The sequence below is a fragment of the Pseudorasbora parva genome, chromosome 1 (assembly GCF_024679245.1).
Source record: "Pseudorasbora parva isolate DD20220531a chromosome 1, ASM2467924v1, whole genome shotgun sequence".
Taxonomy (NCBI): Eukaryota; Metazoa; Chordata; class Actinopteri; order Cypriniformes; family Gobionidae; genus Pseudorasbora; species Pseudorasbora parva.
Window position 1 is genome coordinate 1324639 of NC_090172.1, and position 13252 is coordinate 1337890.

The following is a 13252-nucleotide window of genomic DNA, read 5'->3' on the forward strand; positions in this document are numbered from 1 at the left end:
ATGTCCCATATACGGGAATGACAACCTACTCGTAAAGTGTATAATGTTATTTGCCAACATTTTTTCTTTTTTATACACAAGTTCAGAACGTTACCTTTTTTCAAAATTCTGGCCAAACAAACATTATAAAGTCCTGTTGCCGTGTTCACATGTTCTACCACTTATTTGAGCGCCCCTCAGGGTCGTTCTGGATTTTCTTGATAAACTCTCGCGCTTCGTACGGTGTTCTGAAGGTATGGGTTTGTTGATTGTGCGTTACCAACAGCCTGGCAGGGTGAATCACTCCGTGTCGGATCCCCAAGGTGCGCAGTTCCTGACGGATTGAGTCGAATTGTTTCCGCAGTTGGTGAATTCCGGTGGCCAAGTCAGCATAAAACCTTACTTGCTGATTTTTGTACCGAATGTCTTTTTTAGCCCGTACAGCTGCGATGACTGCTTGTTTATCCTTGTAGTTTAGGAACCGCGTTATCAATGTTCTCGGTGGCGCCTTTGAGTCCCTCGTTGGTCCAATTCGGTGTGCTCGTTCAATAATACCCGAGGATTGTAGGCTTACAGAATCCAGTACCTCTGGAATCCACTTCTCCAGAAAGGAGCATGGATCCCGCCCCTCGGCACTCTCCGGCAGGCCTACCAGTCTCGAGTTATTTAAGTGGGATCTGGTTTCCAAGTCCAAGAGTTTATCCTCCAGAGTCTTATTTTTTGTCTCCAACTTGTTTACTTTCACTTGCAATTGGGCTGCATCGTCCTCTGCGTTTTAAAGTCGCAGTTCCACCTGCGACACTCGTTCAGTGCAGTCGCTTATATCTTTCCTCATACTTTCTATCGCCGCCACAATCCTGTCAAATCTTGAAGAAAATTCAGTTTTCATGGAGTTTATAGCAGCCAGAATTGCTTCTGCCTTCCCACCTTCGAGTGTCCCTTCTCCACTACCGCTGGCCTCATCTTCCGTAACTTCTTCGTTATTTTTCTGCGTATCACCACACACTGCGTATCAGGAACTGGTAATCAGTTAGCTTCGGCTGCTTTGTCGATTTACTACTTTCTTTGGTTGATTTGCCAGACTTCGACATTGTAGTATTCACACCAGCACTATTCTACCACGTTTTGATGCAAATGTGAGTGTTTTTTAGTAGAAATGGTAATAGCAAAAGCGGAGTGTGGCACGTCTTCTCAGGTGGCCACCATAACCGGAAGTCCCAACTGTACATTTCTTGTCTATAACCACCCACTACAACTTATACCAACGACGGAAAAAAATGCAGTTACAATAGCAAAATATGTGGGAGAGCATTGCTTTCATGTGACTATATTATATTGCAATAGGTAACACTTCAAAGTCAATACCAAATCAAAACTGGTTAGCAAATCATTTATAATTGAAAGATTTTAATGACAAAATCTGGTTATGGTTACACTTAAAATAGTTACAAAATAGATGAATGAGATGATAAAAACTTATACCATTAATCGTACCCAGCATGTATATAATGTTACCTGAGAGATAGAAAGTGAGAGAAAGCAAGAGAGAGAAAGATAGGAAGAGAGAGAGAGAGAGAGAGAGAGAGAGAGAGAGAGACCATAGAAGAGACCGCCAGAGAAATAGAGAGCCCCAGCAACAGTTGCAATCTTCTTTTATCTATCCCTTGACCATGTGACTGAAACCCTGAGACATTCAAACTGACCAATCAGACCAAACTTCCCCCACTGCACTACAGGTGTGGCACACATTTGGCCTACAGGCCCTCAACATCTCTTTGTCTTTAGGAATCCCAAACGGCCCCACTGATAAGAGAAGGGGGGGGGGGTGGAAAACAGCAAAACAAATGTCTTTGTTCAATTCCAAATATCCAATATCTTTGATTATTTTGGATTCTTACACCATCACTACTGGTGGCCTGCCATGCCTCGGGACGTCTCCCGATTCGTCAAGGGATGTTCAGTCTGCGCAATTGCGGATACTCCTAGGAGACTCCCCGAGGGTAAACTTGTTCCCCTTCCGATCCCTGGAGCCATTTGGGGATCGATTTTATGACCGACCTGCCTCCTTCCCAGGGATTCACCTGTATCCTAGTAGTCGACCGATTCTCAAAGTCCTGCAAGTTAATCCCCTTCAAAGGCTTACCCACCACGTTGGAAACCACAGAGGCACTCTTCTCTCAAGTCTTCTGACACTTTGGGCTTCTGGAAGACATCGTATCCGACCGAGGACCCCAATTTATCTCTCGTGTGTGGTCTGCATTCTTCCGTCTCCTAGGGGTATCTGTCAGCCTATCCTCCGGTTACCACCCGTAAACCAATGGCCAAACTGAACGGAAGATCCAGGAGATTCCTGAGGGTTTACTGCCACCAGAACCAGGAAGGCTGGAGCCAGTACCTGCCCTGGGCCGAATACGCCCAGAACTCCCTACGGCAGTCCACCACAGGGCTCACCCTGTTCCAATGTGTCCTCGGCTTTCAACCACTGCTCTTGCCCTGGTCGGGTGAGCCCTCGGAGGTCCCAGTGGTGGATTACTGGTTCCGCCAGAGTGAGAGGGTCTGGGACTCAGCTCACGTGCAACTCCAGCAGGCAGTTCTGAGACACAAGAGCCAAGCTGATGTCAAAAGAGGACCCATGCTGCAGTACCAGCTGGGCCAAAAGGTTTGGCTGTCCATGCGGGGCATCCATCTCTGGCTGCCGTGCCGTAAGCTGAGTCCCCAGTATATCGGACCATTCACCATCGACAGGCAGCTGAATGATGTGACGTATCGCCTTTACCTTCCCCCTTCATACCGGATTGCACCTTCATTTCACGTCTCCCTCCTCAAACCCTTTACTGACCCTGTGTCTCCTTCCCCCACAGATCCTCGTGATGGTGCTGTACCTCCTCTTCCTCCCACCATCGACAAGGACACCAATGTCTACCGGGTGAGGGCCATCCTTGACTCATGGTGGCGGGCGTCTCGGCTAGAGTACCTGGTGGACTGGGAGGACTACGGTCCTGAGGAGCGGTGCTGGATCTCCAGGAACGACATACTGGACCCCAACCTTCTGACACAGTTCCATCATGACCACCCTGAATGACCCACTCCTTGGGCCGTGGCAGACCCCATCGCCGCCCGTCCCAGCCGTCAGGAGCCGCACGTGGAGGAGGGGGTACTGTCACGCCCGCACAGCCACCTTCTGACACGGACACTCACACCACATCACAACGGGGGGGTTCACAATCACCGGAATACTGAACAACTATGCACCATCACCAGCAACACTATAAAGACACTTCTCATCCTCACAGTCCTTGTCTGGTCAAGCATCAATTAACACCATGACTACCTGTCCCTACCTGAAGCCTGATCCTCGTCCTTCTTCGTCATCCTCATCACCTTCTTCATTTTCGTCTCCTTCTTCGTCACTGTGATCACCATTCTCGTCCATCGTCTCTGTGTCAAGATTCACCTTAACGCCGGCTGCACACTGCACGTGTAAGCAGGGCGTAGGCAGCGCTGAAGCAGCGCGTGTGTAAAGCAGTAGCAGCGCGCGCACTTTTTCCTTTCACACAGGCAGCGTTTGTGGCGCGCAGTTGTCACGCGCAGTTGTGTACAGAGTACTCTCTTTAATGGATACCTTTGCATTTCTCTTTAATGTATTTGAAATGGAAATAAAGCAAAGATTTATCATGAAGCTAATTGTATTTTTTAAAAATCGTTTCACTTGTTTCTGATGTCTTTTTACTTCGTTTAGTGTGAGTTTTTTGATAGAAGAAAGGCCATAGCACTATATGTCCATGAAAAGCACACTGCTAAAAAGAGAAACTTCAGGAAATTGTCTTGAAATATAGGATAGGCATCAAATTTACATGCATTACCCATCATAAACCTCTTAAAGATAATTCATAAATGACTGTAATAACTAAGAGGAAACTTCTTAATGATATATTGTAGGCTAAATGAGCAAATTATCTAAAAACGTTTTTTTAAAAATGACAAAATAACGCACATCATAGTCTATCTACATGTCTATACTGTATGTGTGCTATATTAATGTGTGTATATTCTATTTACCTATCCGTTTTTAGTTGTTCGTTCGTGAGACAACGAAAGATTGTCAAAAACACTTTAAAATGACTTACCATCAGCACCCAGAGCCGCTCACGCTCACCAACTTCCTCCCATGCTTTCATTCACTTGCAAGTCTTTATAAAGCAAATTGTGTGGATCATAGAGAACTGTGTGCTTCTCAACCTTCACGATGAGACAAGTGTCATGTTTTTTCAGGTGCACTCTGAAGAACACTGCCTGTGACACCACGTGCTTTTGTTTATCGTTTCTGTTTTTATGCCAGCGTATAGTTATAATATATACATAATTTAATTCATATTTAATTTAAGCTAAACTGGCATGCATTATTTAAAATTAGTTTTGTAGTTCAGGCAAAAACTTATGGCAGTGACTTCGGTTTTTGTGTAGAACTTTCTTTCTTTTTCCACAGCGCCGGATGTCATATGGTGACTGAGAAACACACGGAACACTTCACTAAATTATTTAATGGTTAAATGTGTTATTTTTCATGTTAACCAGGTTAATTTTGATCAGAACAATGCACTGTGGCTTTAATTCATCGTGAGCAGCGCGTCAAAAATAGACCTGGCGCCGAAACGATCGCGGCACTGACGCTTCTGCTCTGCTCCTGCTACGCGCCGCTGCACTGCCTCTACTGCTGGTGTGAATGCACTCATCTGTTAACATGAGCGCCGAAAAAAATACGCCCTGCTTACGCGTGCAGTGTGAAGCCGGCGTAAGTTTTCCCTGTGTCCGTTACCTCTGTTAAATAATCCTTGTACTAACCACCTGTGTCCTCGGCTGTGTCTGACAGTCTGCAGATATGCTTGGTTTTAGAGATAAAGCCTTCATAAACAGCACATTAGTGTTCTCATTTAAGCATCTCTTTTTGACAGAGACAGATCTAGCTTCAATGGCAGCTGAGATTGATATGTCAAAGAAAATACAGAAATGATCAGACAGTGCCACATCCTTAATAACAATTGATGAAATGTGTAGACCCTTACTGATAAGTAAATCTAGAGTGTGTCCATGATTGTGTGTGGGTTCATGTACATCCTGTGTCAAGAACAGTCATGAGCTCTTTTGTTGTACTGGATTTAGTATTGTCTATGTGAATGTTAAAATCTCCAGCAATAGCAAAACAGTCAAACTCTGAGGAAATTATTAATAACAGTTCTGTAAAGTCCCCAGTAAAGGCTGGAGAGTATTTCGGAGGCCTGTAAATAATGATAAGCAGGATGCGTGGAGCACCTTTTAACACAATACCCAGATATTCTAGAGACAAATATTCACCAAATGACATTTGCTTACATTGATAGAAATTTTTAAAAAGAGCAGCAACACCTCCACCTCTCCTAACTGCTCTGCAAACACTCATAAAAGTAAAGTTAGGAGGGGCTGCTTCATTGAGGACTGTTGCACTACAGTTTTCTTCTAGCCACGTTTCATTTAAAAGCAAAAAATATAGGTTGCAAGTGGTTATTAGGTCGCTGACTAGAAATGATTTGTACTTAGGTGAACGGCTGTTTAAAAGCGCTAACATTAGTCGTAGTTTGACAAGTAGTTTGACAAGTAACAGGCAGCAGATTATATTGGTTTGCTAAAATAGGAATAACATGTCTGGTGAGGGGGGCTGTTGCTTTGGTGTTATCGGAAGTTGAAAATATGTTGTCCATTTTCCAGAAAGTCATCCTTGGGTGTAGTAGGGCCCCCAAAATAGGGCCGAGACCCTTTTGGGGGTAGGGGCGTGTTTGTTTTGGTGATTTTGGTGACCACCTTTAAGGGGACCACCTTTTTCAAATGTATTCAAATGAACAGCCAACAACATATGCAAATTTGAAAGTTTAATGTTCATAACATAATGAAAGGCTATTACTTTATAAGTAAATAAAGACTAAACTTATCAAAAGAGTAAAAAAGATGCATTGTGATTTTGAATCTTGTAATAAATCAACAGAAAAGATTCTGAAATGTTTGAAAAACAGCACAAATGTGACGATCTGTTGTGAGATTAGTGCAAAAAAGTTTTTAAAATTTGGAGAAAAAAAAAACCCTTTAGATAATAACTACAGCAATAAGGTGACAGGTGTAACTAATTGCAAAAAATAAAAAAATAAGCAAATTTAAAAAATAAAATAACAAAATAACATTGTTCTCTACACAGCAGAAGTGGGCAAAGGGTTGATTCATCGCAGACAGAATGTAAGGTTTACTGAGCAAGCAGCATTGTCTGCTTCTCCTTCACAGTCACACACAGTTGCTTGAATGGTGTTTTCCTGAGCCAGTCCTTGCTGATCAAGAACTCTCAGGATAACATTGTAGTCGCCCGCCTTCAATTTAGACTTCAGTTTTAGAAAGACTCTGGAAACTAAAATTGGAACATTATAATAATTACACATGTATACCAAGCCAGCCAGATATTTCAATGTGTAACTGAAAGAATGAGGTAACACTTTACAATAAGGTTCATAAATGTAAAATGTAAAAATAATGAACTGCACTTATGAAGCATTTATTTATCTTTGCTAATGTTAATTTAAACTTGTATTATTACTATATTAAAATCTTGTTAGTTAATGCACTGTGAACTAACATGAACAAACCATGAACGGCTGGATTTATATTAACTTATGTTAACAAAGATGAACAAATACAATAACGTACTGCTCATGGTTATTTCATTTTAGTTAATATATTAAGTAATGTAAACTAATGAAACCTTATAGTAAAGTGTTACCAAGAATGATATTAATTTCTCCTTAGAACATTAGTAATTGCTCACATGTTTCATTCATAGAGGTGGACCAATTTTTACTGGTTTCTCCTTGGGTGTCAACAGTAAAGGGACCAGCAAAAGGAGGTCCGTCTTTGTCCGTTATAGAGAGAAGCACTGGAGGCGAACCACGATTGCAAATGCTTATAGTCCTTTCATTGATGACGGGACCGTTGTCATTTACATCCTCCAAATTAATAACCAGGGTTCCTGTGCCAGTTGCTGGCGCTTCAGCTGCACACAAACACAGACATTAGAAAAAGGCCATGCCAGCAAGAAGTCTACTCTTAAAAAAGAAACTGAAATTACCATCATTATCCTCCGCCAAAATGATAGCTGTGTATTTGCCATCTTTCACAAGGTTAGATTCTCTATCCATGTCTTTCTTGACTTTGATAATTCCAGTGTCTGGAGTTACACTCACCCAGCTGGTAAGCTCATTGGCCACTTTATACCTGGAAGGAACCAAATATATATTAGGTTAAAACTAGAAATGTTCAACAAGAACAACTTATTGTTGGTTTGACAAAGTCTTGCCTGGACCTTTAAAACTATTTGAAATTCAAAGAATATACAGGCATGCTGTAGTTTGAATTCTGAGTAGAAGAGATTTGACATTGAAGCTGATAGACAGTTGCTAAGATAGTTCTTAGTGGTTACTAGTGAGGCTGAAAAATCACATCAAGCCTATGGGATTTTTGTTGTTCTACAATATCTGGAAATCTCTAGAGAAATTAGTCAGAATTGTTGAATGCAATAATGACATTTTGATGGTTTGATTGTCTTGGAGAGGAAAAAAAATTCTTACGTTATCTTCTGTGCTTTTTCGATGTCTGGATCAGTGGCTGTATAAGTAACCAGTTCAGTACCAATCGCTAAATCTTCAGGTTTGGTAATAACCTTCTCTTTTGGATTAAACTCTGGAGGCTCATTCACATCTAGAACATTCACCGTGACTGTGGCAGTGGAAGTGGGCAGAGACCCGACAAATGGATCATCGTTCTCAACAATCACAGACAGAATGTGTTGCTTGGTCTTCTCAAGGTCCAAGGGCTAAATGTGGAAGAGAAAGTGTATTTTACTAAAGGCAAGGCAAGTTTATTTATATAGCACATTTCATACCCAATGGCAATTCAAAGTGCTTTACATAGAATGGAATTAAAATAGGGATAAAAAATGCATAAGAAAAAGCAATACAATGTAAAGAGAATTAAAAATAATAAAATGATGATAACCAAAGTAAAGAACAGGTAAAGTAAAACAGTTATAAAAAGAATGTAAAAAATGATGCATAGATAAGGTGCAATCAGTCGGACGTACAGTGGCTCAGAGCTCATTCAGTAAATGCACAGCTGAACAGATGTGTTTTGAGTCTGGATTTGAATGTGGCTACTGTTGGAGCACATCTGATCTGTTCAGGAAGCTGGTTCAGCTGTGGCTGGCATAATAGCTAAAAGCAGACTCTCCTTGCTTTGAGTGAACTCTTGGTATTTCTAACTGACTTGATCCTGCTGATCTGAGTGATCTGTTGGGTTTGTATTTAATCAGCATATCAGCGATGTATTGAGGTCCTAGCTCATTGAGAGATTTATAAACAAGTAGTAGTACTTTAAAATCGATCCTAAATGTAACTGAAGCCAGTGTAAAGACCTGAGGACTGGTGTGATATAGTCATATTTTCTGGTTCTGCTCAGAATCCTGGCAGCAGCATTCTGTATGAGCTGCAGCTGTCTAATGGTCTTTTTGGGAAAGCCGGTGAGAAGGCCATTACAATAGTCCACTCTACTGGTGATGAAAGCATGAACCAGTTTCTCTAAGTCTTGCCTGGAAACAAAGCATCTAATTCTTGCAATATTTTTCAGATGATAGTATGCTGATTTAGTTGATTTAGTTGACTTGATTTTTTGTTATCAGGCCTTTAGCCTCAAGATATGCATTCACCTTGAGAATTTCATCTTTGTTTCAAAATGTAGTGATTTTAGTTTTGTCTTTGTTTAACTGAAGTAAGTTTAGGCACATCCAGTTGTTAACTTCATCAATGCATTTGCACAGGGAGTCAATGGGGCTGTAGTCATTAGGTGACAGTGCTAAGTAGAACTGGGTGTCGTCAGCATAGCTGTGGTAAGCAATATTGTTATTTTTCATTATTTGGCTCAGTGGCAGCATATACGGGTTAAACAGGAGTGGTGCTAGAATTGACCCTTGTGGGACTCCGCATGTCATGGATGTCCACTCAGACTTATGGTCACCTATACTCACATAATAACTTCTCCCTTCTAAGTATGATCTGAACCATTTGAGGACCATCCCAGAAAGCCCAACCCAGTTTTCCAGCCTGTCAAGAAGTATGTTGTGGTCAACAGTGTCGAATGCAGCACTGAGGTCCAGTAGTACCAGAATTGATCTTTTGCCTGTATCAGTATTTAAGCGAATATCATTTATAATCTTTATGAGCACTGTCTCTGTGCTGTGATGCGGTCAGAAACCAGATTGAAAATTGTCAAAGAATCCGTTTGAGTTGTTTTTTTGAGAATTTGTTTAGTTGATTGAAAACAATTTTTTCAATGATTTTGCCTATGAAGGGGAGATTTGAGATTGGTCTGTAGTTGCTCAGTATGGAGTTATCCAGATTTCTCTTTTTCAGAAGAGGCTTAACTATTGCAGTTTTAAGGGTGGTTGGAAAAGTCCCATAGAGAAGTGAGGAGTTCACCACTTCTAGGAGATCTGTTTCTAAACAGTTAAACACACTTTTGAACACTTCTGTCTATTCTTATTCTTTTAGATATTAGTGCTGCCTTTGATACCATCAAACACTCAGTATTACTGGAACGATTGGCTAGCATTGGTATAGCTGATAATGTACTACTTTGGTTAATTTCTTATTTAAGTGACAGAAAACGTCTCAGGTTACGTATGTAACCCTAGTTCCCTGAGGGAACGAGACGCTGCGTCGAAACGCTGTGAGAACGCCTCTGCGTTGATGCGTCGTGAAGCGCCTGTAGAACCATTCCATCGGAAAAAAGATCGATCGTCGGCGTGATGACGTCATCGACCGGAAGCTATAAAGCGTCCGTGAAAACAAACAGGAACTTACTTCTGATAAAGCCTGAAGTAAGTGATCACGGACACGCCGGGAGTATGGCAAAGCGACGCAGCGTCTCGTTCCCTCAGGGAACTAGGGTTACATACGTAACCTGAGACGTTCCCTTTCGGGGAACTCGAGCTGCGTCGAAACGCTGTGAGAACGCTTATACCCACAACGCCATAGGACCAAGTGTCTCGTATGTGTGAAGCCGAAGCGCACACGGTTACGAGAGTACCTGTGCCCCAACAGTAGATGCCAGGTCTAGTTCGTAGAACCTGACGAAGGTTAAAGGAGACGACCATCCGGCCGCGTTTACAAATATCGTGGAGGGAAGCCCCCGTCAAAAGTGCTTTAGAAGCAGCCATACCCCTGGTTGAATGCGCCCGGACAGCCAGTGGAGACTGCTGCCCGGCCGCCTCATAAGCAAGTGAGATGGCCTCGACCACCCACTTGCTCATCCTCTGCTTAGATACTGGGGCCCCTTCTTAGGGGGCCCGAAACAGACAAACAGCTGATCAGTTTTCCTCCACAGGGCAGCTCTGTGGACATAGTATCTAGTGCTCTAACAGGGCACAGCAGATTAATCCTTTCTGGTCTGACGTCGTGAAAGGAGGAGGACAGAATGCTTGAAGAGTAATGGGGCCCCGTGGGCTCGTAGGAACCTTGGGGACATAACCCGGCCTGGGATGTAGAAATCCCCGGCGCAAACTCTAGACATGAGGGCCCTACAGACAGGGACTGAATATCTCTTATTCTTTTGAGAGATGAAATAGCCAAAAGGAATATAGTCCTGAGGTGAGGAACTTATCCGACACCTCCTACAAGGGTTCAAATGGAGGCTCGGACAAGCCCCGCAAAACACAGGCTAAGTCCCATGCTGGGACCCTCGAGTGCATAACAGGCCTCAACCTTAAAGTGCCACGGAGGAAACGTGTAATCAGAGGGTGTCTTCCCAAGACACTCCACCCAAAGGGACGTGGACGGCACCCAAGGCCGCCACATACGCCTTTATTGTGGAGGGGGTCAACCCTGCCGAGAACCTTGCCTGCAGAAACTCCAGCACTGTACCAACCGGGCAGTTAACTGGGTCCCACTGGCGTTCTCTGCACCATGCTGAGAAAAGTTTCCCTTTCAGAGCGTACAGTTTCCTCGTGGACGGAGCTCTGGAGTGAAGGATGGTCTCTACGACCTCGGCCGAGAGACCTTCCTCTATGAGCCTAGCCCCCTCAGAGGCCAGGCGCACAGTTTCCACATCTCTGGGCGTGGGTGCAGGAATCTCCCGCCCGCCTGAGAGAGTAGATCCCTCCTGGTCGGAATCTCCATCGGAGAGCCTTCCAGGAAAGATATCAGGTCCGAAAACCATACTCGGGTCGGCCAGTACGGAGCCACTAGAAGTACCTGGGCCCCGTCCCGGCGTACCCTCTCCAGAACTCCTGGAAGCAAGACAATCGGGGGGAAGGCGTACAGAGGTGGCCTCGGCCACCCCTGTACCATGGCATCCAACCCCAGCGGGGCTGGATGGGTCAGAGAAACCACTGCGGGCAGTGAGAACTCTCCGCCGAAGCAAATAGCTCCCATATACCTTCCATAGGAGCTCCACCACTCCTGGGTGGAGTCTCCATTCCCCGGGCCTCGGCCCCTGCCTCGACAGGCTGTCTGCTTCCTGATTCAGGACCCCCGGGATATATACTGCTCTGACTGACAGCAATTTCCCTTGGGCCCACAGGAGGATCCGATGTGCCAATTTGTCCAACGGACGGGACCTCAGACCCCCCTGGTGATTTATATAGACGACCACCGATGTGTTGTCTGCACATGGTGGCCCCTGAGGTCGGGCAGGAACTGTTTCAATGCAAGAAACACTGCGAGCATCTCTAGCCGATTTACGTGCCAGTGCCGCTGATGTTCCTGCCATAGACCCTGGGATGAGCGACCACTCATGGTCGCCCCCCCAGCCCGTGAGAGAGGCATCTGTCGTTAGCGTTACGCGACGAACATGAGCCCCTAACACAGGACCCTGAGATAGAAACCCCGGGTTTTCCCACATGACCAGAGCACGTAGGCATCGCCGCGTGACTGTGATCGTGCGGAGCGGATTTCCCCTCGGGGAGAATCCCTTTGTTTTGAGCCACCACTGCAGTGGCCTCATGTACAGTAGGCCAAGAGGTATTACATTGGACGCTGCTGCCATGAGACCTAACAGTTTCTGGAACTGTTTCACAGTGACGGCCCGGCCTAGCTTCTGTTCTTTGGCTGCTGCCAGGATCGATGCTATGCGTGTTGGCGATAATTGCGCCCGCATTATTACCGAGTCCCAGTTCACACCTAGAAAAGTGGTTCTCTAAGCCGGAGAAAGCACACTCTTCTTGGCGTTCAGCCTCAACCCCAACTTCGACATATGCGCGAGAACAGCATCTCGATGCTGAACCGCCATCTGCTCTGTATTCGCTAGAATCAGCCAGTCGTCGATATACCTCAGTATGCGGATGCCCTGCAGACGCAACGGCGCCAGTTCTGCATCCACACACTTGGTAAATGTGCGGGGTGACAGTGCTAGACCGAAAGGAAGCTAATGTCGGGCGTAAGCCCCATCCTTCTTCGGCACGATGAAGTAACGGCTGTAAAACCCAGACTCCCTGCTGGGAGTGGAAACCCTCTCTATAGCCCCTTTTTGCAGGAGTGTCTGTACTTCCTGTACCATTACCAGAGCCTGCTCCGGGCCCACCTCTGTAGGTAGGACACCGCTGCAGGACCCAATGAGATATATTCGATTGACGTTTCCACTCGTCTAGAGAATTTACTAAGGGAACCAGCCTCTCGAGGCTGGCCTCTGGTGTACTTTGAGCAACAAGCACAGTGCCCTGAAGCGGCGGACCGGCAGGGAACGACTGACTTGACTGCTCGGGAGCCCCCCGAAGGGGGAGCGGACCACCCTCGAGTGGCCCACGGGGACCGCCTGCGCCCCGTCATTGCGGCGGGGTTGGCCGCGCGGCCCCCTGAGGGCGCTGCAGGACAACGGGTACCGTAGGCAGAGGTAAACACCGTTTCCCTTCGGAGGGGACTACCCTCATTGTCCTTTTGTTTCTCCTGCCCTCCGAGGAGGGGGCGGCCCACCCTCAGGTGGCCCGCGGAGACCGACTGCGCCCCGGCATTGCGGCGGGGTTGGCAGCGCGGCCCCCAAAGGGTGCCGCAGGGAAAACGGGTACCGTAGGCAGGGGTAAACACCGTTTCCCTACGGGGGGAACCACCCTCAGCGTCCTGGCGCTTCTAGCGTCAGGAACGCTTCGACGAGGCCTTCTTGGCGATCAGGACTGTCCTCAGATCAGCCCTGCCCCTCGAAGGCCTCGTCTGAGAGC

At 45.5% G+C, this 13252-nt stretch overlaps 1 protein-coding gene across 1 annotated transcript in view; it reads right to left on the minus strand.

The window, feature by feature from the left end:
- Positions 1-3108: 3108 nt before the first annotated feature.
- LOC137082367 (cadherin-1-like) overlaps positions 3109-13252 on the minus strand; it is a 61365-nt gene continuing 51221 nt past the window's right edge. The window contains exons 11-16 of the mRNA XM_067447712.1: positions 7620-7864; positions 7121-7266; positions 6821-7045; positions 6252-6406; positions 3321-3451; positions 3109-3157 (exon numbers count right to left, since the gene is read on the minus strand). Coding sequence (XP_067303813.1) covers positions 3109-3157; positions 3321-3451; positions 6252-6406; positions 6821-7045; positions 7121-7266; positions 7620-7864 — 951 coding nt within the window. The remainder of the gene's footprint in view (positions 3158-3320; positions 3452-6251; positions 6407-6820; positions 7046-7120; positions 7267-7619; positions 7865-13252) is intronic.